The sequence below is a fragment of the Cervus canadensis genome, chromosome 10 (assembly GCF_019320065.1).
Source record: "Cervus canadensis isolate Bull #8, Minnesota chromosome 10, ASM1932006v1, whole genome shotgun sequence".
NCBI classification, from domain to species: domain Eukaryota; kingdom Metazoa; phylum Chordata; class Mammalia; order Artiodactyla; family Cervidae; genus Cervus; species Cervus canadensis.
Genome location: NC_057395.1, coordinates 60,415,090 through 60,440,905, shown reverse-complemented (window position 1 = coordinate 60,440,905; position 25,816 = coordinate 60,415,090). Strand labels below are relative to the sequence as shown.

At 47.8% G+C, this 25,816-nt stretch overlaps 1 protein-coding gene across 1 annotated transcript in view; it reads right to left on the bottom strand.

Moving 5' to 3' along the window:
• Positions 1-517: 517 nt before the first annotated feature.
• The window catches only part of HCK (HCK proto-oncogene, Src family tyrosine kinase), a 42,121-nt gene continuing 16,822 nt past the window's right edge, over positions 518-25,816 (bottom strand). The window contains exons 3-13 of the mRNA XM_043479482.1: positions 23,338-23,380; positions 22,878-22,977; positions 22,045-22,143; positions 17,963-18,066; positions 14,307-14,456; positions 13,811-13,963; positions 11,843-12,022; positions 10,943-11,019; positions 5,953-6,106; positions 3,914-4,045; positions 518-1,011 (exon numbers count right to left, since the gene is read on the bottom strand). Coding sequence (XP_043335417.1) covers positions 809-1,011; positions 3,914-4,045; positions 5,953-6,106; positions 10,943-11,019; positions 11,843-12,022; positions 13,811-13,963; positions 14,307-14,456; positions 17,963-18,066; positions 22,045-22,143; positions 22,878-22,977; positions 23,338-23,380 — 1,395 coding nt within the window. The 3' untranslated portion in view covers positions 518-808. The remainder of the gene's footprint in view (positions 1,012-3,913; positions 4,046-5,952; positions 6,107-10,942; positions 11,020-11,842; positions 12,023-13,810; positions 13,964-14,306; positions 14,457-17,962; positions 18,067-22,044; positions 22,144-22,877; positions 22,978-23,337; positions 23,381-25,816) is intronic.

The following is a 25,816-nucleotide window of genomic DNA, read 5'->3' as shown; positions in this document are numbered from 1 at the left end:
AGGCGGATTTTTTACCAGCTGAGCTATCAGCGAAGCTTGTCCAGGTGAGTCTAGTGTAACTACAGGGGTTCTGACAAGTAACACAGGGAGGCCTCAGAGTCAGAGTCAGAGAAGGAGATGTGATGATGGAAACAGAATTTGGAGTGATGAGCAAAAGGGAACCAGGAATGTGGGCAGCTTCTAGAAGCTGGAAAAGGCAAGGGAATGATTCTCCCCTGGAGCCTCCAGAAAGCACGCAGCCCTGCCAACCCATCTCAGACTCTGACCTCCGGAACTGTAAGATAATATGTTTGTTTTGTTTCAAGCCACCAAGTTTGTGCTAATTCGTTACAGAAGCCATAGGAAAGTAATACAGCTAGCAAGTATTCAGGGGCAGTTAGAAAACTGGGAGCATTGAACCCCACTTCTCTTCACCAGTCCTTCCCCCTTTGACTTGTCATCCACCAAAAGGCAAATGTTCCAAAACTGGCAAGACAAGAAAAGCTAACCTATTAGTAAAACCTTTAGCAGTCAGATCTTTTATTTAAATATTTATTTAATCATTTTTAAAGTTTTCTATCCAAACCGCAGCAGTAACTAGAATCCAGCTGTCCCAGGCAATAGAAATGTCAACTGGAGGTGTCCTGAGAATCGCAGATTGTGGATCGCCAGAGTCAAAAAGAGAGTGTCCAGTCCGACCCACCCATTTGGCAGATGAGGAATTATGGCTGGAGGGAGGGTGGGTGTCTGAGAATAGGAAGGGTGAGCGGGCACCGGGAGCCACCACGCAGGCATGGCCTCAACGCCTGGCCCCGCCTGGCCGCCCCCATCACGGCTGCTGTTGGTACTGGCTCTCGGTGGCTGTGTAGAAGTCATCCAGCACACTCTGGATGTATTCAAAGGTGGGCCGTTCCTCGGGTCGGTTCTTCCAGCAGCGAGTCATGATGTTGTAGAGCTCTTCCGGGCAGTTGTCTGGTCGAGGCATCCGGTACCCACGCTCCAGTGCACGGATCACCTCTGGGTTTGACATCCCTGAGAAGGAGCCACGGAATTAAAAGGGGAGGGATTGGGGTCGGCCTGGCAGATAGTCATTGCCTCCCCAACAACCATCCCTCCCCACCTCCTCACGTGGCCGAGCTCCTCCCACGATGCAAGCCAGGCATCCCTTCCCCCACTTCCCCTGCAGTGAGGGCAGGGGCCCGGTGCCCAGTTTTGGCCACACCCTTCCTCCTTCCTTTGGACACTGTGACACAGCGTGGTCTGTGGAGCTGCAGCAGCCATCTGACCACATGGGGAAGACAATCACAGAGGAACCAACCCAGAGACCTGAGAGTCATTGAGCAGCTGAACTGACCTGTCTCCAGTGCCAGACTCCTTAGTCTGGGTTGTAACAATTTACCTTTTGTTTCCACCACTCAGTCTGTTAATTTGTTACTTGCCGCCTACAGGGTTCCATACCCACCCCCACTACCCACGCCTGGTTTTTATTGGTGAAGCCTCAAGATAAAACAAGTCAGGTAGCCGACTCAGTATCACCCTATGAGTGGGAACATTTCTTTGCTCAATTAAAGTTTATGTCAGTTATCCTCAAGAACAACCATTTAAACATCTATGATCCCCAATTTTATATTACAAGTCTTTCTTAAAAAAATTACTTGGAAAAAAAAAAAAAATTACTTGGCCATGCTGTATGGCATGTGGGACCTTAGTTCTCTAGCCAGGGATTGAATCCTTGTCCCTTGTACTGGAAGTGGTAGTCTTAATCACCGGACCACCAGGGAAGTCCTATATTACCAGTCTTGAACTCCAAACGTATTCATATATTCAAGTGCTTCTTTGAACATCTTGGATAAGCCACCTCAACTTTAACAGGGCTAAAACAGAATTCTTGAATTTTTATTCCTAGACCATCAGGCATCCAGTTGCTCAATCTTATCCTTCACACCTTCCACATCAGCAAGTCACAGCTCACCAACTTATCAGTTACCACCATCACCACTGTCTGGGCCACAGCTGCAGCGCCCACCATCTCCCCAGCCCTGATCCACTCTCCACACTAAACCAAAGCATCACTTGCACGTGGAAATCAGACGATGCCACTTCCCTGCCTATAATGCTCCAGTAGCTTCCTTACACTTAGACTAACACCCACAGTCTTCACCATGACCATGGATCCTGCCTGACTGGGCCCCTGCCAACCCCCGCTTCAAGTACCATCTGCTCTCATTTCTTGTCTCCATCTACCTTGCTTGTTTGATATTCTTCAGATACAACTCAGGCCCTAAGAGCTGGCAGTGCCTTCTATCTGGAATCCTTTCCCCAGTCTTCACTCCGCTAACTTTCAGCTCAGATATGACCTGCTCTGACGATGCTCCGTGTCACAGGAGCCCTAGGTCACTCTGTCTCCTATGGCCCTGCTTCATTTTCTGTTCCAAGTGATCGCCACTGAGAAGTGCATCTATTTAGTGTGTGTGCCTTCAGGCTATAATGTGAGCTCCTGCCAAGCAAGGGCTTTGTCTCCTACCGTACACTCCACGCTGAGCACACAAGTAGGAATTTGATACATACTGATGAGTGAACCGAATGTCTGCACCTTTTATTTCTAATTTTCAGAACCACTTCTGCAAGGTGGTTGATTTCATATTTTTTACAGATGGAGAACTGGGGTAGAAGTCAAGTGAATTTCTCAAAGTGTTGATGGGAACAGGATTAAAGTTCAGTACTATTTACTTATAAAGTCAGAATTTTCTTTATAGCCACCTTGCCTCCTGCCCCAGGGTTCTGGCTACAGATACCCTAGGAAACATCCCAACTGAAAAAGAACAGAGAAAAAGTTTATTTACTGAATCCCAGGCACTCTACATGTCAGATATATCTTTGTATACCCCATGGCCCACAGGCATGGGGATAAATTCATCCATTTGACAAATAGTTACTAGGCACCCACTACATGCCAAGCACAAAGGTAGGCAGTCCAGATGCACCGGTAAGGAATACAGACATGATTTCTGGCCTCACAGAGCCCAGAGTTTGATGGAGAAAATATCAAACAAATATAGTTATCAACAGTGATGAATGCTGTGAATGAAACAGCATAGGGTATTGCAAACGAGAAGCACAGGGAACTATATAGTACTTTAGATGACTGGGTGGTGAGGTATAGCATGACATGAAGGGAGAGGGAAGAAGTAGGCAGGGGCTGGATCACGCCGGACCTGCAGCCCATGGTTAGGAGTTTGGGATTTTTGTCCCCAATTATGCTGGGAGGCCTTTAAAAAGTTAGAGGTGGAGAAGGGAAAAGTTCTGATCCACAATTTTAGAAAAATCCCTCTGGCCTCAGGGAGAGAATGGCCTGTAGGAGAGAGGGAAGACTGCTTAGGAGGCCACTGTACCAGTGAGATGATGGAGGACGTTGGTCTGGTGTGGGTGGAGGCTGTGGAGTTAGAAGTGGACAGACTTGGGATGCTTTGGAGTCCAATGGCTAGAACCCTGTGACTCTTTGAACATGGAAAGGGATGAGAGAAGAGGAAGGGCCAAGCAGGCTTCCAGATTCCAGGCTGAAGAAATTGGATAGATAATGGTGTTATTAACTGAGAAGCTGGGGGTGAAGGTCAAGAACTCAGTGAGGGTCAACCAACTCAGGCTGGTGGTTGCCAAGGGGAAGGCAGTTGGGGAAAGATGGGGTGGAGCAGACATAAACTTTTATGTAGAGAATGGATAAACAATAAGGTCCTACTTTATAGTACAGAGAACTATCTTCAATATCCTATGATAAACTGTAATGGAAAAGAATTTATATTAATATGTGTATATAAATATAACTGAATCACTTTGCTAACAAACAAACAAAAACTTAGTCTGAACGGACACAATGACAAGAGAAGGGAGCCAGGCTGCCCTGGAAGCAGCCCCAAGGTGATGCCCTCTCTCTTACCTGGGTAAGGGATCCGGCCATAGGTGACGATCTCCATCAGCAGGACACCGAAGGACCAGACGTCTGACTTGATGGTGAAGGAGCCAAAGTTGATGGCTTCAGGAGCTGTCCACTTGATGGGGAACTTGGCCCCTGTGGTTTGAACAGAGCAAAATCAAGGAGAGTCTGGGGAGCAGTCAGAGCTGGGTCTCAGCTAGGGGGAGGGAACAGGACATCAGTACAGCTGCCAACATCTGTCCCCTGCAGGACTGTGACTTTCCTCAATCTGGCCCCCGTGGAAGCAAGGAGCATCCATTCTGAGGACCAGTGGCTAAAGTAGGGAGGAGTGGGCCAAGGTACCTGGGGTGTGGCAGGGGACTCGCCCTCTTGGGGCCACCTCATTGATTCAGCTGATGTCCTGGTGAACTACAACTCCTGAAGAGTGGAGTCCTAGAGGTCACAGGATCTTTGAGGATGGCAGAAATTTAAGGGACTTTGAGTTCAGGTCATACCTGCTACCTCGACCCCTTAACCCCTGTGGGGGAAGGGAAGATTTCGGTTTCCCCCAGTCACTGGGTGTCTCTCCCTCTAGTCCTCCTCTCCTTCTATATGGTCTGGAGTAGGTTGCGTTAACCTTTAGTGAGTAATTTCTATTGTAATTCCACTGTAGTTGGGAATGCAGTGTAAAGGACACATGTTCTTTGGAATTTGTTGAGACCTGCTTTATCATCTAGTACATAGTCAAGTTTTGAAAATTCTCTATGTGTTTCCTGCTCCCCCATCCCTTCCTCCCTTGGGACTGAGTTTTCTTTATTCCTGCTTATCCTCTCCTAGTTTAGAAATTATACATTCTATTCTCATTCTTTTAGTGGTTGCACTTTGACTGTGTCATACAAACATGAAATAAAATATACAAATCTTTCCTATACAACTAGATGCCTTTTATATATGTATCCCCCCTTGTAATCACCATTAGGATTAAGATATAGAAAATTTCAGCATCTCAGAAGGCTCCCTCCTGCCTCATCTCAGTCAACACCCCTGCAATTCAGGTTAAGTATTATTCTGACCTTTAGCACAATAAATGAGTTTTGCCTGTTTTTTTAAAAAGTTTTATTGAGATGCATGCACAGACCATATAATTCAGCCACTTAAAGTATTCAGTTCAATGGTTTTCTTAATATAGTCACAAAGTTGTGAGTTTTAAAATATTTTCACCCTACCCTTCCCCAGACCATAACAGTCACTACCCATTTCTTTCTAGCTCCCTATTCCAGCCTCGGCTAGAGTTAGTCTACTTTCTGTCCCTATAGATTTGCTTGTTCTGGGAATTTTATATAAATGGACTCATACAATACATGGTCTTTGTGTCTGGCTTCTTTCACTGAACATGATGTTTGCAAAGTTTGTCCATGTTTAGGGTATATTAGTACTTCATCCCTTTTTATGGTCAAATAATATTCCACCACATGTCTAGATCTCATTTTGTGTATTTGTTTATCAGTTGATGGACTTTTGGATTACTTCCACTTTTTGGCTGTTAAGAATAATGCTGCTGTCAATCTTCACATACATGTTTGCCTGTTTCTGAATTTTATATAAGTGGAACCATCCAGCATCTACTTTTTTGGTCTGAGTTCCCTTATTTTGATATTATGCCTGTGAGAGTTATCCATTTTCTTTTACATTTGCATGTGTCATTGGTTTGTAACTTCTGATCACTACATAATAACATTCTGTGAATAAACCACAATTTAAATATCATTCTACTCTTTATGGACATTTAGATTCTTCTCTGTTTTTGTCTATCACACCTAAAGATGCTCTTGCCCTTACCCTTAATTTTAACATGACTTGACTGACCCAATCTACAATTGACCCCATTTAGTGGGGGAGACTGGAGGCCAAAACTCAAGATGGAGCCCCTCCAGCTTAATACCACACAGCTGATACTGGGACAGACCTTTGCATTTTTATTAATACCACTTTTACAGGTCCTAACACTCAGTACACACGACCCACCCCAGCGGGCCCCACGGCGCCCTCGACATCACCCCTACCTTCCCGCGCCGTGTATTCGTTGTCCTCGATGACCCGCGCCAAGCCGAAGTCGGCGATCTTGCACACCAGGGACGCAGACACCAAGATGTTGGCGGCCCGAAGGTCTCGGTGGATGTAGTTCCTCCGCTCAATGAAGGCCATGCCTTCTGCGATCTCCACCCAAAACAGAGACACCCTGACCCTCAGATTTGGCCCAGCCCAAGGTGGGTCTCACCCAAAAGCAGAAGAGGGCTGTCCAAGTGTGAGAAAACTGGAAAGCACTTGTGCTGGCCTCCCCCCTTGTTTTGTGGGAGGGTCCTGGTCTCAGATTGGCATTTCTCTGTCTACCTAACCAGGCTGGGGGGATCCTCATAGCCTGGGCCAGTTTGGAGCTTCTCTAGGGTTACAAGACTACCAGAAAACACTTTAAGGAAAAAGCATTATTTCTCCCAGGACCTACACACACACACACACACACACACACACACACACACACACCAGGATACTTTGAAGGGCTTTCATCCCCAACCCCCTTGCTGGGAACAACCTAGGCTCACATCACATTTGTTGTACTCTTATGCCTGCTTCACTTCCAAGCCTGGGTAGGGAAAATTCCTTTATTCATTCAACAAACATCTACTGAGTGTCTTGTGGGCACCAGACATGTTACTTGGACAGGTGGGGAGCCAGGCAAAGCCCCCACATGTGGTGATAAGTGCCATAAAGAAGGGGGAAAGCAGGCACTAGGACATGACGTGTAGAGGGCTGTTTTGGATTGGATAGTCAGGAGGTGAAACTTCAGCAAATGCTCTGTCAAATAAGAGCATTCTTGGCAGAAAACATCATGTGCAAAGGCCCGGAGGTAGGAAGGAGCTTAGGTATTCATGGAACAGGTGGTTGAGCAGAAGTTGCCCAGGAGAAAGTGGGGAGGAGAGCGGAGGTTGTGGGGAGGCTGCTGATGGGGGAAGAACCTTGTAGGTTAGGAGAGGCGGTTGGGTTGTATTCTGAGCATGAAGGGAAGTGAGAAGTCTTGGAGCAGGAGGGTGACATGGTCTGATGTATATTTTAATGTCATCAGGGCTTCTGAGTGCATAATGGACTGCATGGAGGGTTCTTACTCACAATGAGACCTGGGAAGCCCGATGGAAAGATGTGGGATTTTTCTGTAAAGACGTTTTCCTCTTACAAGAGTTTGTGCATTACCCCTCATAAAGAGGTTTATGATTAACCCTTAGAAACTCAGAAAATAGCATTTATAGTTCATAAACTGGTCTTTGACGTCCTTGAGCCAGGTGTTACCACCGTCTCTGGTGTACAGAGGAGGGACACCTTTGTCAGATCACACCCCCAGAATTTGAATTTCCACCCCCAGGGCCTCCATGCTGCCTTTAATCACCCAGAACTCCAACACTTTGGAGGACTGCAGCTGGCTGGAATCTGGTGAGATTATTTGGGGAGGTAGGGTGTCTGGCCAGACCAAACCAAGGTCTGTTCAAGGTCTGAGGCAAGTGATGGTACGCTTGTGGAAAGTGGCCAGCAGGGGGCACCCATGGCCATTGGAACCGAGGTCTGAGTCTCCAGCCTTTTCTAACGAAATCAGGAGACTTTCTGATTTTGCTTGTCATCGCCGGCCAGGAGTGGGTGAGGCAGTCTTGGCCTCATGGGTGTGGAAAATTTATAAGGAGTTCAGACGAACAGTTAACAACAGCCATAACATTAACTGTGGATGTTGTAGCTTATTCATTAATCATAATATGATATTTAATACTTAAATAGCATTTGCTCTCTGCTTTGGGGTAGGGACTATTGCATTCAGCACTATTATTTCACAGGTAAGAAAACTGAATCCCAGAGAAGTAACTACTTGGTCCAAGTGGAGACTGGGACTGGGAATCTGACAGCCCTTCTTAGGGCCTGTGTCCATTACCCTACCTGAATTTTTGGCACAGAGCAGGCACTAACGCTGGTAGCTAGCATTTTTCAGTACTCAGGGGCAGATATCATGTTATGGATTTGCACAGGAGTACATGAGTTCAAGGGGGCAAGTGGGACTAACCCCACTTAGAAGACAGCAGATGAGAATGCTTAGGTGACTCCCGGGTTGGGCCAGCTCAACTTGAGCCCCACATCTCTGTGATCTCCAAGCAAACTACTTTACCCCTCTGTGCCTCACTTTTCTTCTCTGTAGAATGAGACAATAGAATCTTCTTCTGAGGGTTTGTGTGAGGATTCATACTCTAAATCTACGTCAAGTGTTTAAAACAGAGTCTGGCATATAAGTATTCAACAGTTCCTGTTGAGGAAAAGCAGCCCTCAGAAAGGTTAAGCTATTTGCTCAAAACTACACAGGCAGCCCTGGGCTCAACAGTAAAACTCTATATGATTCCTAAGTCCGTGTGCATACAGTGTTGCTTCTCAAGGGCTTGTCAACTGAACGAATAGTGGATAGGTTGGCTGGGTTCAGGGTTGGTCTATAAATTGGGAGTTGATGAGGTGGTGAGATTTCATGACCACCAGATGGTCTGCCGTGATGTCAGTCATTGGCACATGGGTTTGCTTCTGAGAGAGTACCAGGGAATCACAGAATCAGCTGGAAGGGCCTGTAGGGATATTCCAGCTCAGGGCTCTTCACACTGAATCTAACTGAGGGACAAAAGAAAGGTCACCCCTTCAATCACAGCAGCTCTGTTTTAATCTATTTTAAAGTGATCAGCTGCTCCATAAGATTCATTTGACCAACACAGTTATAGCAAAAAAAAAAAAAAAAGGCTTTCAAACTTGAAAAGCACAAAGATGGTCCAGTTCCTTCATTTGACAAATGGAGGGACCAAGAGACCCAGAGTGGGTCTGAGGTTACACAGCCAGGTGGTGACGGGGCAGTCTCTGCTGGGCCCACCCACCTCTCTAGGACCAGAGGTGAAGACCAGGCCCCAGGCTGGCTCCTTTCTGTCCCTGAGCTCTGAGTCCACCTCTGCTCCTGGATGCACAAGGGCCTGGCACCTCTTTCCCTCCTGTGGTTTTGGTCTTCCCCGTTTGTACCATAGGGAGAATTGTTCTTGCCCTGGTCCATGACCCTCCTCCCAGCAAGGTTTCTGCCAGTGTGACAGCTACAGTTTAGCAACAGGCCAGACTCCTGCTTCCCCAGGAGGTAGGGCTTATTGAAGAGAAAATGCCTCTTCTGGATTTCCATATGCCTCTGGTACTGGAAGACTCTGACAGGCAAAGCCTTTTATCACGCCCTTCCCAGGATTTGCATAGTCAAATGAGCTCTGCCTTAGGGTCTCCTGAAGGCCCTGCCCTGGGCCCAGGTGCCCCCTCCCTTAATACCTTCCAGGCTGCAAGCCACGCCCCCTTCATTTTTGCCAGGCTCAGGCGCCAACAGACCAGGTTGAGCTCTGGTTTTGCCCTTTGGACTTTGGCATAGACTGCTTCTTCTGCCCAGAATACCCTTATCTCTCCTCTTCACCTGCCCAACTTCTTTTCAGGCCTCAGCCTAGTGACCGCTTCCTCTAGGAAGCCTTCTCTGATTGCTCCTGGACTGGGAGAAGTGCTCCAGTCGTGGGTTCCCACCGGTACCCATTTCCTCCCCTGTTTTCCCACAGACAGGAGAGAGTGGTTGGCAGAGGACGGAAGTGAAAAGCACTCAGGTTGGGGGTGAGAAGAGCTCCATAAGTGAAGGGAAGATGAGAAAGAAAATGGAGTTTTAAGAAGTGTTTCTGTGATTTCTGGACATTAATAATTTTGCTGGATACTGCATTCTTTTGACACTGAGCCAGGACTACTTGGGTCGTGGCTCTCTAAGAGATTCAGTTGTTTAATAAATGTAAACCCTAGGGGGATAGCAGTACTTTCCATTTTGTTCACTGCCGTATCCCCCCAAAGTAACACAGTCACGTAGGCAAGCTACTTCACCTCCCTGGGCCTCAGTTGCCTCATCTCCACTTCACTTCCTCTCTAAGCCTTAACTTCCTGTTCTGTAAAATGGGGTGACAATTACCTGCCTGTGGCCAGACTGTCACATCAGTGGTTCCCTGTGAACCACGCCTCCTGGGACTCACGCCTTTCTGCAGTCCCTCCTACACTGACTCTGGGCTAGGTTATGTGACTTGCTTTGACCAACAGGACATTAACCTGCACAATGTGAATAGGAGCTCGCTCATGATGGCTTAGTCCCTTGGAAGACTCCCTCTTGGAACCTTTCTGCCATGATGTAAAGGAGTTCAGGTTAGGCTATTGAATGAGTGATGTGGAGTCACTGGAGACAGACCTAGAGGATGAGCCACTATCCCAGATATTCTAGCCCCAGGGAAGCTCTCAGCAGAATGCATCCTCAAAAGGGGGCTGGGTTTCACAGCGTGGAGCAGAAAAATCACCCAACCAATCCCAGTCAACCCCACAGAATCATGGGAAATGATACATTGTTGTTTCAAGCTACTAAACTTTGGAGCAGTTGGTTACAAAGGAAAAGACAACAAAAATCTCACCCTAGAAGGCTCATGTGAAGACCATATGAGATAGGACTTGTGTGCATGCTTAGTCCCTCAGTGGTGTCTTGCAGCCCCAGGGACTGCAGCCCCCCAGGCTCTTCTGACCATGGGATTCTCCAGGCAAGAATACTGGAGTGGGTTGCCATGCCCTCCTCCAGGAGATCTTCCCAACTCAGGGATCGAACCCAGGTCTACCCGCTTTGCTGGTGGATTCTTTACCTTCTGAGCCACCAAGGAAACCCAAGAATACTGGAGTGGGTAGCCTATCCCTTCTCCAGGGTATCTTCCTGACCCAGGAATCAAACTGGGGTCTCCTGCATTGTAGGTGGATTCTTTACCAGCTGAGCTACCAGGAAAGCCCCGAGTTAGGTCATAGAAGGCAGAGTTAAAAAGAATACTTTTATCCTGAGCACTCAATACGTGTTAGCTATTATTTTTGTTATTATGATAGCATGTAATCAGTAAACATGTGTTGGATAAATAATTGACTTCCCCTTCCCCGACTTCCCCATTAGACTCTCACCTGGGCTGAGAAGTCGATGAGTTTGGGCAGTGGCTGCCTGCTACCTTCTTCACTTTTCAGGAAGTCCAGCAGGCTGCCTGTGTGGGGGTAGGGGGAACAACATTTACTACTCTCATGACTTTAACAAGTGGTTAACATGGTTCATAGTAATGGATTTAAATAAAAGTATCTATTTACTGTTCCTAGCATATGAGAAACAGAATCTGAGCATTTTGAGAATGACTTTGTGCTTGCCAGACTGGTTGTTTGATTGAGACAGCTTTCTGAGCCTGGGGGACTGGGGCCATGGTTTTATAAGGCTGGCATAATTGTGTTTAGAAAATGATAAAAGCTTTGAGATGTCAAATCCTTCTAAATGGATGTCATCTGAGACGTTTCTGTATGTTGAGAAATGGGCAGGAATTGAACATTACTGAGAAATAATGGCCTAAAAAAAATCCCTGAGACATCCTGGACTGTGTGCAGGAGCAGCCTGGAAAGGATGCTTAGCCAGTGCATAAGGAATGCTCTGCTGAGTCTCCTGGAGCATTGGACCACCCAGGGAAGACGGCTGGTGGTCGGGGGGGCGGGGGTGGTCCAGGGAGTCTCCCCAGCCTCAAGGGCTCATGGTGAACCCATAGAAGGCTCTTCTCCTATCACCCAAAGGGGTTCTGCCCCACCCCCTCTCCCAGAGGTCCATGTGCTCCCCTTCTCCTGGCATCCCCCTAACATGATTTCACTCCGCTTAACCAGGAGAGTGGGGCAGTCAGATATGAAGGTGCTCAGTGAGTTTATGTCAAAAGAGTTCCTGGCCAGACTGGGGGCATCTTGAAGGCCAAAGAACCATGTCAGAGTCACCTCTGACTCTGCAGGTGACCAGAGGGGGCATAATCGGTACCCCCAGCTCCCAGCGCACGGCACCTTTGGCCATGAACTCCGTGATGATGTAGATGGGCTCCTCTGTGACCACAGCGTGCAGCTTCACCAGCTTGTCATGCTGCAGAGTCTTCATCAGGTTGGCTTCTGCCAGGAAGGACTCCACGGACATGCTCCCGGGCTTCATCGTCTTCACGGCCACCTTGGTGTGCTTGTTGTAGGTGGCTGCAGCAGGACAGGAAGCAGAAAAGGCGGTCAGGGCCCACTGCTCTTTCCTCACAGGCCCCAAAGACCTGGCTGCAGACCTGCCTCCTCCAGAGAGCCTTTCCTGCCCATCTCAGCCCTTAGAGAAGGAAGGGGAGACACGTGCTTTGCCCTCAGATAGATGTGGGTTGGAAGGCCGGTCTACTACTTCCTAGCTGTGTGCCCTTGGGCAGGTCACTTAACCTCTCTGAACTGTGGTTTCCTCATCTGCAAAGGCTCATGCAGGGGTTCAGGGATTAAAACATCACTCTGATTATGTCACTCACTCACACACCTACCTTTGTTTTGTCACACATTCACATACATACCATCTTTGCTTTAAATGTTTATTTAATCCTAACACTGCTCTCAAAATAAACATGTCTCATCATGGTCCACAAGGTCCTGCATAAACTGGCCTTGCTCACTTAGCTTTGTCATCCACCAACACCTCTACCCCTTGCCTTTTGTGCACCAACCCGCCTGCATATCATTCAGTCCCTCAAGCAGCCATCTCCCCCTCCCACCACAGGGACTTTGCTCATGCTGTTCCCTCACTTCACCCCACCCCTTCTCTGCTTCATCTTGTAATCTTCATCTTCTTGTAAATCTCAGTGTTGCTCATGTTTCCATTTTTGCTTTGGCTGCCAGGAAGCTCTAATGCAGAGTTGAGGTCTTCCTATAGTAAGAGCCGGAGAAGGCAATGGCACCCCACTCCAGTACTCTTTTCTGGAAAATCCCATGGACGGAGGAGCCTGGTAGGCTGCAGTCCATGGGGTCTCGAAGAGTCAGACATGACTGAGCGAGTTCACTTTCACTTTTCACTTTTATGCATTGGAGAAGGAAATGGCAACCCACTCCAGTGTTCTTGCCTGGAGAATCCCAGGGATGGGGTCGCACAGAGTCGGACACGACTGAAGTGACTTAGCCGTAGCACTAGCAGTATAGTAAGAGCCTAAGGCCTTACATAATATGTGTGTCTGTGTGTGTGTGTGTGTATTTGTTTTCTAACCCCATCAGTCTGATCTGTCTTACCTTCCTCACCATACTTTCTCTGCCACCTTTTCTTCTTCAGTGCCTGACACATAGCAGGCTCTCAATATATATAGTTGCGGTGAGTGGATTTTAAACTTGTTTTTTTCTGGCTGTATTGTTTGCATCTCTGTAAGCTGTCTTCACTCCCATTTGGAACATGGTGGAGTATAAACACAGTGTGGGGCACCAGGCACTGGGCCAGGCATCACGTCTACCCCCGCAGTTCTGCAGAGCAGGCTTTGCTATCCTTAAATCATTAGAGGCAGCCCAGCAGAGATGGAATATGTCTTTTTGAAGCCCTACAATGCCCTAGCATGATGCTGGGCACACGGCAGGGTCTTAGAACAGCGTGTTCATCAGCTGCCAACGTTGAACTCACCTGGAAATCTCCAAGCTACACTTTCCCATTCTTAATCCTCATCATTCTAAGACATGCTCTGGTTCTCTCAATCCCAGACTGTCCCAGCTCCATATGAGGAAGCAGATTCCTCATCTAGGACTTCCACTTCTTAGAAGAAAGTTTTTGACCCAACAGGCCTGACCTCAAAGATTTGCATGGCAGTGTTTGCATGGCAGGACTATTTGCTTTGCTTCAGAGGAATCACTCCTTTACGGTTATTATTCAAATCTCCTCTCTGCCCTGGGTGGCATTCCCACTTGGCCTCGGGCTGTTCCTGGAAGCAAGAACCTCCCTCTCCCCCATCTCCCCTCCTGGCTTTGGCCCTGGGTCCTTACCCATCCAGACTTCCCCAAACTGCCCAGCTCCAAGTTTCTTCTCCATCTTGAGGGACTCCCGGGGGATCTCCCAGGCGTCTTTCTCCCAAGGTTTCTGGGGCTTGGAGGACATGCAGGGCACTGTCAGCTTCTGGCAGAGTCCGTCGCTCCCCTCTGGAACAGAGCCCCCTGGTCAGCCGAGGGCAGGCAGCCCCAAGCCAGCCTCAGGCCTCCCCTCCAGGCCTCCCCTCCTGGTCCACTGCATCTGGCCCCTGTTCCAAAGGGCCGCTCCATCGAAGATATTCCCAGGAGAACAGAGCATGGTGAGATGGCATCTCTGCCCTCCCGCTCAACAGACCAAAGACTTCAGGAGAATCCAAAGCAACTGTTTGTCTGGGGGAGGGTGAGGAAAACCTTAGCAGGCCTCAGAGGCAGCAGCGCCCCCTTGACTAGCATTCCCAGGAGAGAGGCCCACCCAGCTGGGCCCCTGGAAGGGAGGCAGCCCCGCAAGACTCACTCTTATAGTGGGCCACCAGTTCCTGCAGGCTGCCGAAGGTGCTCCGGGGTGAGATGTAGAAACCCCCATTGTCCAGCGTGCGGATCTTGTAATGTTTCACCGTGTCCCTGTGCTGTGGGTCGTAGTCTCGCACGGACAAAGAGTAGCTCCCTGCGTGGGCCAGAGAGAAACCACCCGGTGTCAGCACCCTGACTGCCTGTAAGGCCACTGTGGGCACCGTCTTGACACCTGCGCAGCGGAGCAGAGGGTAGGAGTGGGCGGTGGAGTCAGGCTGCCTGGGTGCTTGTCAGGCTGTTCCAGGTCCTGCTGTGAGACCTTGGACATGTGACCAAGTCCCCTCTCTGTGCCTCAGTTTCCTTATCTGTAGAATGGGATCGGTCATCATATCTCCTCCCCTCAACACATGCCTGGTGGTAAAAGAAGGAATGCTTGTACTCAGGATGCAAAAGCTCAGTAATGTTGGCTGTCATTGAGTCCATTATTATTTCTTTTTCTTCCTATTATCTATCTATTTTTCACAAAAACCAAGACACCACACCAGTTTGGTAAAAAGTGAGGCTATTTAACACTATTTACCAGCTAGGACAACAGCAACCTCGATGTCCATCGGCAGATGAATGGATAAGGAAGTTGTGGTACATATACACAGTGGACCATTACTCAGCTATAAAAAGGAATGCATTTGAGTCAGTTCTAATGAGGTGGATCGGGAGCCTATTATACAGACTGAAGTAAGTCAGAAAGAGAAAGACAAATACTATATATTAACACATATATACGGAATTTAGAAAAATGGTACTGATGATCCTAAATGCAGGGCAGCAAAGGAGACACAGATTTAAAGAACAGACTTTAGAACTCAGTGGGAGAAGGTGAGGGTGGGATGACTTGAGAGAATAGCATGGAAGCATGTACATTACCATATGTAAAACAGTTGACCAGTGCAAGTTCAATGCATGAAGTAGGGCACCCAAAGCCAGTGCTCTGGGACAACCCAGAGGAAGAGGGTGGGGAGAGAGGTGGGAGGGGGGTTCAGGATGTGGGGGACACATGTATACCTGTGGCCGATTCATGTTGATGTATGGCAAAAACCATAGCAGTATTGTAAAGTAATTACCCTCCAATCAAAATAAATTAGTTAATTTAAAAAATAAAAATAGATGATTTTATAGTGAAAGCAGTATGGGTATATCCATAGGTTATTTAAATACAAATAAACATTAATTCTGAAAATAAAAGGCTGTTTAGAAGCAAACAAGCAAAAAGATTAAACAAACAAACCAATCCAGTTCAACTACTACAATATAAACAATGAAATGTAAGTGTCCGTATTAAATGTTGTGGCAGGCTGAGTCATGGCCCCCCACAATGCCATGTCCTAATCCCTGACACCTGTGCGTGCATCACCTCACGTGGTAAAGGGATTCTGCAGATGTGATTCAGTTAAGGAGCTGGCGATGGAGAAGTATCCTGGATTCACATAGACAAGAAACACATACTTCTTTCAGTCCATGGCCATGGTTCTGCTGTTTGTGAGCTGTGCGTCCTTGGGCAAGTTATGAGATTCTCCCTCTCTTAGTTTTCTCCACCACAATAGCACCATGTCATAGGATTTGGGGGCGGTTTAAATTGTTGCATGAATTACACTTGACCATACATGCTGGGGCTTCCCTGGTGCCTCAGATGGTAAAGAATCTGCCTGCAATGGAGGAGACCCAAGTTTGATCCCTGGGTTGGGAAGATCCCCTGGAGAAGGGAATGGCTACCCACTCCAGTATTCCTGCCTGGAGAATTCCATGGGCAGAGGAGCCTGGAGGGGTACAGTCCCTGGGTCAGAAAGAGTCGGACACGACTGATCAATTTTCATGCATGCTAGGCTGTGCTGTGCTTAGTCACTCAGTCATGTGCGACTCTTTGTGAACCCATGGACTGTAGCCCACCAGGCTCCTCTGTCCATGAGGATTCTCCAGGCAAGAACACTGGAGTGGGTGCCATGCCCTCCTCCAGGGGAGCTTCCTAACCCAGAGATCGAACCCAGGTCTCCCACATTGCAGGTGGATTCTTTAATGTCTGTTGTTTGGTTGCTCAGTCATGTCCAACTCTGCAACCCCATGAACTGCAGCATGCCAGGCTTCCGTCCTTCACTATCTCCCGGAGTTTGCTCAAACTCATGTCCATTGAGTCGATGATGCCATCCAACCATCTCATCCTCTGTCACCCCCTTCTCCTCCTGCCCTCAGTCTTTCCCAGCATCAGGATCTTTTCAAATGAGTCGGCTCTTGACAATGAATGAATAGGAATAATAAATAATAAGCAATGAATGGATAGGAATAATATTCATTATAATGGACTATAGTTATATGCATTATAATAAGCTATATTATTCATTACAGTGAATGAATAACCCCACAAGGTAGAGGTTTTATATCACCACAATGTTTTACATAAAGAGACTGAGGTCCAGGGAGATGAAGTACCTAACCTGTAGTCACACAGCCTGTAAGTAGCAGAGCTAGTCTTCAAACCCAGGCAGCTGGGACCACATTCTTAACTACTCTGCCCAGTCAAGGGGAGGCTGACTTGGCTGATGCTGAGTGGGGAAGGGTGGAACCCAGGAAGCAGCAGGATGGGACTCAGGGCACTTGTACTACAAGTTTATTAACTCAGTGAACCCACTTTTGCCCCGTCTGAGGGCTGTGGTAGTGGCCAAGCTCACCTTCCTGCCCTTGTATGCAGGATAGCCCAGAGGGAGAAGAGAAGCCAAGGGCTGTGTACGGCTTTATCTTTTTGTACCATTTCTTTTCCTCTGGAGGCTGGTAGGGATTTTGTTGGGTGGAAGGAAATAAAGCCCAAACATTCCCTGACCTGAAACACAGATTGTGAGCACTGTTTTAGCCACATTCAGGCTTCCCCAGTTCAGAAACCAGAGGGCAAGTAGAAGGGCCCCGAACTGATTGTCCAGGGTACTGTGAGGTCACATTTTATACAATTTACTGGTTTCTCTGAACCAAGCAGTTTTGAATCTAAACACAGTAGTAAAGGCACACACTGTGTGTGAAATCTGAAATCACAGGACTCCTACTTACAATCATCCCTTTGGCAAAACTGGCCTTAGTTGATGCCAGTTTGAGTTATTTGTTGTTTTGAGGTGCTGCTCTTGCCTCCTGTGTGATGACCGGGCACAAAGCCACCCTCACAGCACGGAAGTTTCAGGAAGCAGGTCACCGACATCAAAACATCCAAATACCTCAAAAGAGTTATTTGAAACAGGGTCCCAGACAAGGCTGGCTTGGGGGCTCTTTCTATAGCCCAAGCCCATCTCATTTCCTTATGGAAGGAGAGAGGAGTCAGGCTTGTGGACAAGATACATTCTGATGGGTATTTAAAAGAATCCAAGCTAATGAAGATCAAGTTTAGCAAGTGGTTGTTCTTCAGGGCAGTAATCACTGCATCTTACTTCCACTGACCTAAGTTGGCAGGTCTGGGGGCTGAGAAGGTTTGAACAAAGAACAGGAGGAAGCCTGGCAGCCCGGGAAGAGGGGCTGGGTGAGTTGTTCAGACAATGGCATACCCCAAGGGAAGGATGGTGCCCGGTCACGTCTGGGGCTCCCCTGTGTGGTGGGTTGGAAACACAGGGCTAGGAGGACCGGCCTCACCTTTGGTGGTCTCGCTGTCCCGGATCATGAAGGAGCCCAGCACGTTGCCAGGGGCCAGGAGCTGGCGCTCTGCATCTTTTCGGCTGATGCCCTTGAAGAACCACCTGGAGGGAAAGGAGGGGGCAGTGTGTAAGCCCACGGCGGGCAGTCCTGTCCGACTCTCAGCAATGTCGCCTGGCAGCAGGACTTCAAGGGCCTGCATTCCTCTGGTGTCAGTTTTACTGAAAGATTCTTTGGGGGGAAAGCAATCATTCTTTTGATATTAAAACAGACATTTTACCACAGGTGAATCCAGTTTGCTAAGGCTGAAGCATGCAATTTGGGGAGCTTATTTTTGGCGGGGTGGGGGAGCTTTCTTTAAGAAAAATAATACAGCATTATAAATATTAATACAAAATGTTGCTGGTTATTCCAGTGCCACCCAATGCGAGGCATAAGGTGATAAGCAAAAAGACTGGGTGGAAAAATACAGCAGTCTTAACCAACTGTGGCCAAAAATCTTCCTTTTGCAGATTTCTCTAGAACGTTTGATCAACCTCTTAGGATCTTAGAGGCCCATGTGAGTGAGGGCTGAGCATTGTCACCATCACAGTTCATCTTCCTGTGTAGATACAGAGTTGAATATAACATCAGCATGAATTTCTAAGCTCAAATGTGAGATTTCAAATAATTTTATACTTGGGACCACATCCCTGGACCTTTCTTCATCCTCCTTGACTATTTGGGATCTTTAGATTCCCCAAAAAATCTAAGGAAAACTTTAAGCAGCAGAAACCAAATTTATTCCCTGAGGAGTGGTTCATGCGCTGTGATGGAAAAAGCCCCAGACCAGAGGTCAGCTGACCTTGACCCTGCCACAAACCTATGTGTGACTTGGAGCACATTGCTTTTCTTCTCTGGACTTCTGTTTCCTCTGCTATCAACTGGGGAAACAGGCAGTTACCATTTATCAAGCTCTTGTTATCCACCCAACTCTATGGAATCTTTGCCTTTATTATCCCCATTTTACAGATGAGGAAACTGAGAAACAGAAAGAGCAAGTAACTTGCCTGGCATCACACAGCTAGTAAGTGGTGGAGGCAGAATTCAAAGTCAGGCAGTCTAACTCCAGAGCCAAAGATCTTAAACACCATGAAACACCCCTGCCTTCCTTGCTTTCATTTGGTAAAGTGATTCAAGCCAAGATAAAATGTTCAAGCAATGTTAAAGGGTACACAGGAAGAGCTGTCTCCCTGGCAATCCCACCCCTAGGAAGTTATCCCACCGATTTTGCACGGGAAGAAATGACATATACACAAGGAGACTCAAGGCAGCGTGAGACTGGAAACAGCTTAAGTGACCACTGGTGAGGGATGGTAGGGCATCTACATGAGAGACACAGCAACTGTGAAAAGGGGGCACTGTCGGCACTGCCTTGAAGATCTGAACAAAGAGGGTGGAAGAGTACAGTGTAGAAGCTGCCACTTGTGTAAAACAGAGAGAGACAATATTCTTTGCAGCATTGTTCACAATAGCCAAGACACAGAAACAGCCTTGATGTCCATCAATAGATGAATGGATGAAGAAGTTGTGGCACTTACATCCAATGAAACATTGTTGTTACTGTTTAGTCATGAAGTCGTGTCTGACTCTTTTGTGACCTCATAGACTGTAGCCCACCAGACTCCTCTGCCCATGGGATTTCTCAGGCAAGAATACTGGAGTGGGAACTTATTTCCTTCTCCAGGGGATTTTCCCAACCTGGGGGTCAAACCTGTGTCTCCTGCATTACAGGTGGATTCTTTACCGCTGAGCCACCCCAGACATGATAATGGAATATTAGCCATAAAACAGAATAAAATAATGCCATTTGCAGCAACATGGATGAACCTAGAGATTATCATACTAAGTGAAGTAAGTCAGGAAGGGAAAGACAAATATCGAATGATATTCGTTTACATGTGGAATCTAAAAAAATGATGCAAGTGAACTTACAAAACAAATAGTGTCACAGATGTAGAAAACAAACATGGTTACCAGGGGGAAAGGGGAGAAGAGGGACAAATTGGGAGATTGGGATTGACATATACATACTACTATATATAAAATAGATAACCAATAGGGACCTATAGCACAGGGAACTATATTTAATATTTATAATGACCTCTATGGGAAAAGAGTCTAAAAAAGAGTGGATTTATCTATATGTATAATGGATTCACTTTCCTGTACAGTTGAAACTAACACAACATTCTAGATCAGCTATACTCTGATATTTTTAAAAATTGGAGGAAGATATATGTAGTTTCTTAATCAAGTATAAAGCATTTGGGAGGACTTACAAGAAACTGGTTGCTTCTGGAAGGGAAGTAGCTGGCTGGGGATGGGGTGGGGGGAAGACTTTTCACTCTTTAGTCTGTCCTTCTGTACCATTTGCATTTTGAAACATTTGAAAATACTGCCTATTTCAAGGCAGATGAGGAAGTAAGGTTCCATCCCACGCTGATTTCCAGGCCCCAGCTGCTCTCTTCAGAGGCAGCCTCTGTGAGCAGTCTCTTGATGGGGACACAAGAGCCCGGGAGTGCAAGACTCATATGGGTGTTCAGGTCAGTGGTTCTCAAGGTGGGTCCCTGGACCAGCAGCACCCACCTCACCTGAGAACTTGTTAGAAATGCCAGTTATGAATTGGACAGTCGAGCAGTGGGGCTCAGAAACCAGCATTTTAACTAACCCTCTAGGTGATGCTGACGCACTCAAGGTTGAGAACCAGCCATTAAGTTATCGCCCAAATGATAACCCACCATGTCTGTCCTCTGCGCCTGGCCTTTTCCACTCAGCAGTTATATTGCTTTAAGGAGTAATACCAGCCATGCCTGCTTCAAGGCTGCTGCAAGGTGAGGAATGGTGCAGGAAGTCTCTGGAATCAGAGCCTGGAGCAGGGGGGCAGAGCACTGATAACCAAGGATAAAGCCTAGAAGGACAGAGAAGCAGCCACCCCACCCCCTGCAGCATGTAGGGCATGTGCTGGGGGCATTCCAGGACAGAAGGGTCAGGGCTGGGAGTGAGGGCTTCCTCACGGCCACAGAGGAGAGATTTCACAGGGCGAAGAGGTTTTCTGTGCACTAAGAAAGGGGTGACTTTAAGATAGGAAAAGCCCGTTTTAACAGGTAAGCATCCCAAACCCGCAACACCATCTAGCCAGAGGGAGGAGGCAAAGGAGATAAAGCCATGGTGACCGTCAGGTTTTGATTTTTTGATTGGCTGATTCTGAATTGAATCTATTGCCGCCTGATAGTGTGGCCATCTTCTTACTTGTCAGGGTCACCCCACCACACTGTGAACATCTCCAGGGAGGAAGCCTGCCTGAGTCACCTAGTATTCCTGGAATAGAGCTGGGAGTTCAGTGGATGCTCAAGGGTCTGTCGGATGATTGGGTGGATGGATGGATGGAAGGATGAAGTACAACTGTCTGTTTTCTGAGTCAAGGTAGACACAAACAGCCCGCAGTAAAGAATGAGGGGTTACAGCGATCTCCTTGAGGGTGGAGGATGTCTCATTGGCTCGGTGGCCCCCAATTGGCACAGGGCTCAGTGAGGCGCAGGCACAGGCAGGCTGAACGAGTCATGTGAGGGGTGACCAGCCAGGTGTGGGCTGGCTCGCCTCTCAGAGGACCCTCCTTGGCACAACTGTTATACTTCATCCAACAACTATGCATTGAGCACAAACTGCATGCCAGCCTGTGTGAAGGGTGCAAGATGCAGCAGAGGACAGACCATGTCCCTACCCTCATGTGCTCCCATTCTAGTGGGGGGAGGCAGACAGTGAACTGGGGACAACCAAAGAAACAAGATTGTTTTTGCTAGTGAGAAGTGTTCAGAAGTAAAGCAGGGAGTCACACAGAGTCACAGCGGGGACCTGCTTGAGACTAAGTGGCCAGGGAAGGCCTCTCTGAGACGCAAAGGATGAGCAGGAGCCAGACAGGCAAAGAGCTCCAGGAAGAGTGTGCCAGGCAGGGGAGACAGTGAATGCAAAGGCCCTGAGGCGGAAGCAAGGCCGGCTCAGCTCATGCTTGCTTCTGCAGGGCAGGGAGATGGAATACTCACTCCTCTGTCTCCAGAGAGTTGACACGGGCGACATAGTTGCTTGGGATGTAGCCCTCTTTCCGGGTGGCCAGAGATCGCGCTCTCCACCACTCCCCAGACCTGGGGGGCAGAAGGGAGCAAAGGGGTCAACCCCTCAGCCGTGGCCTAGAATACCCCCAACAACAGGAGGCGGGTAGGGTAAAGGGCAGGGCCACCACCACCCCATGATGAAGGCAAATATCTTTACAACAACCCAGGGGCTAGAATCAAGCCCTGTCCCTAAATTCACAGTCCACAGTCCTAGGTCTTTGGCCTTACTCTCATTCCCTGGACTTGTGGCCTTGACCTTACTAACTATATATTAGGCAGACTGTGCCTGTGGCAGACTCACAGTGGCTTGCTGGCCAAAGGGACTGGGCTCAGGAGTCTGACCAAGCATAAACAGTCCCAGCACATATTAGATACTACATCTAGTGATGGTGAGGATTATAGGAGATTGGAGGTAGCAAACTCAGAGATCCACAGATCTGAATGCAAAGTCACCTCAACAGGGTCTGCTCTCTAGGTAAGCCTGCCACTTAATCATAGGAGTCCAAGGAAGGCTTCCCTAGGAAAGCACTGTCAGCTGTCCATCCTTGCCTGGATGTGCACCATTAGCAAGCACACAAGCCCCTTTACTGTGGCTAAAACCCAGGTTAAAGGAAACCCTTCTTCCTTTATTATGATCACATTCTCATCAGTCAATTACACTCTAGTATAATATAGCCTATCAGGTTATTTACTGAAACACAAAAGAGAGCAAAATTGAGTGTTGGAGATAGCTATGTCTTAGGGGGTGTGGGATGGGGACTCACTCCTCCAGGACCACCATCTGGTCCCCCTTTTGGAAACTGAGGTCTTCATGGTGAATGGCATCATAATCATACAGGGCAACCACAATGATATCCTCAGAACCTGTTGGGAAGGGAGACACATGGGATGGTGAGGCTTGATCTGAGCACACCCACAGCCCTGGGTATTTCCCACCCCAACACCTGGCACCCAGCCCTGGACCCCTTGATGTGTCTGTTCATGATACAAGTAAGCATCTTGCCATAGTGCATTCTTGAGTTCAAAGCTAATGGAGTTATGGTCATGCTGTGAAATAGCACTATAGAAACACAATGGCCTGTACTAAGTACTTTGGGGGCAAATTAGGGGATTTTCAAGGGTGGTTTTGACTGTTTTGGATTTTTGCCTTAGGTTCTCACCAAGCACCTAACCTAATCCTCTACAATCACCAGACTCCACTGCACGTGCCTGCCAGTTACTTACCCTCTGTGGACCCTGGCGGGTTGCCATTGCTACTGTCAGGCCACTGTGGGGAAGAAACGGGAGAAGAGAATGAATCCAACAGTGTGTGTGGAGAAATGGAAGGTTTGTGTCAAAAAAGGATATCCCAACCCCATGTGTCATGGGAGGAGGCCCAGAGAGGGCTGGGGAAGTGCCCCAGGTAACACAGCACATTAGGGGCACAGCTAGGACAAAGATGCAGAGCTCTAGGGTTGTAGGCTCTGCCTTAGACTTACTGGGGGACACTGACTTGTCCCTTCCCCTCAACATACAGTGAGGGGGGTTGGTCCAGATCAGAGTTTTCCAAGTCTAAAGAAATCCTAGGTCTACCAGCTGGCCCATGAATAAAGGCTCCACTACAGAAAACCTAAGGGTCCATCCAAAGGGGAATCGGCACCAAATTAAGGGAGCTGCTCTAAGCAGCTCTTATACGAGGGAGGCCACTTCACTCCTGACACAGCGAGACCTCAAAGGTACAATGTTGAGTAAACAAAGCTAGTTCTTCAGAATGGTAAAAATGATACGCTGGTATAAAACACATACCCACACAGCCTAAACAATTTCTGTGGACACATACTGTACAGCTGTGAGTAAATTCATGGAAGGAGGTTTGCAAGGTTCCCTGCTAAACTGACAACCGCTGTTACCTCTGGGCTGGGGTGTGGTATTTCTAGGGAGGAGGGCATTGGTCAGCAGACACTGTAGTTTTAACTGTAATTTGTGATTTTTTATTTTCAAAGAGAATGAATTTGTATGTCACACCCATAAGTAAATGCTAATTTAAAAAAACAGGTTTGGGAAACAGTAAGTATACCCTTTTTAGGGAGATGTATAAAGCCCATTACAAAGATTCATAAAAGCTCTGGGAAGTCCTACAGAAAGGAGTGTGTGGCCCAGTGTTTTGCAAGCTGATTTGACCTGGAAATCCTTTCTCAATTATTACATTACTGCTAAATCAAAGTTCCGCATGAGCAGAGCAATGAATGGCTGATAATAATGTCCCTTAAACTTGATGTTCAGAGAGAACAGGCAAAAACTGGTGGGAGAAAGAAAACCTCTACTTCCCCCTGGGGACAAGTCAGGGGATCTCAGAGAACCTGAGACTCTGGAGCCCTGGCCACAGAAAGGGCCCCGGGGCACGCAAGTTAGGAGAGAAGCTGACCTGGGAGGGACTTAGGGTTTAGGATGTCACCTCAGGACATCACCAGTGTGGGAAGTTCTTGTAAACTCAGGCTGTATTAATGGAGGTCAAGTGTCAGAAGACGGGAGGTGACCATTCCCCTCTTCTCCCGTTTCCAAAATTAGTCCTGTTCTAGGCATCACGCCTGGAGAAGGGCAAGCAAGTGAGACCAGGAGCCCATGTTGTGTGAAAGATGATTTGGAAGGAAAGGGTGGATTGGGATAAGATCTTTGCCTTCCATCTCTACAAGCTCTCATGGAGCAGAGGTAGTGGATGTGTTTGGGGTGGGACTGAGGGGGGCAGTATAGGATCCAGGGGTAAGGGTTATGGGGTAACAGGCCTCCCTTCAACACGAGGGAGAACTTTCTAAGGAGCCCCAGGAAGAAGTGCACCCCTGCCTCTGGAGGCTGTGCTTGCCGGGAGAGCTTCAGATAAGGGGATGGACAGAAGGACCCCAGAGGAGAGAGAACCCCAGTGTTGCGTTTAGAACGACCCAGCTCTGCTGCCTCCCAGCACCATGAGCCCAGGGAGCCTTTTAACTTTGAGCCTCTGTCACCCTGGCTATAAGAAGCATTAACTCCAGCCTCACGGCTTTTGGTGAGAATTAATGATACAGAAACAGCTCACTCCAGTGCCCAGACCATAGGAGATTTTTCAAAGAACAATAATGCTCATTACAACTGTTACTGCTGCTCTTAACAGCAGTAGCCGCACTGTCAGCCCCGTTACTAGCACTACTACTGTAACCTCCACTGTTACTATTGTTACTGCTCTTTGAACCATCACAACTACCATGACTAGTAGGGTGACTTCTGTGGCAACTACCGCCCCCAGGCCCTCACTAACGCCACATGACTACTGCTCCTCTCACTAGCAGTTGGCTCTGCCTCTGTGACTTTGTTCCTACCTCTGGGACACCGGAACATGTGCTGAGTTTGAATCCCTACTAACCATGTAGCCTTCAGCATGTCATTTAATGTCTGCATCTCATCTCTAAAATGGGTATAAAACAACTTGTGGCCCACAAGAGCATTATTGTGAGGATTAAAGGTGTTAATAAGCGTCTTGCACTTAGGATGGTACTCGGCTCATCGTAAGCTCTGTATGTAAGTGTAGCAGAAGTGAGCAGACACCTTTGCTAGGATGACCACTTCTCTCATCGACTCTGTGCTGTAGTTCCTACCTCCATTGCTATTATACTCCCACTAGTATTGTTGTTACTATTATTACTACCATTGTTATTACAGTTATCGCCATGATACTGATGCTGTCATCATTACC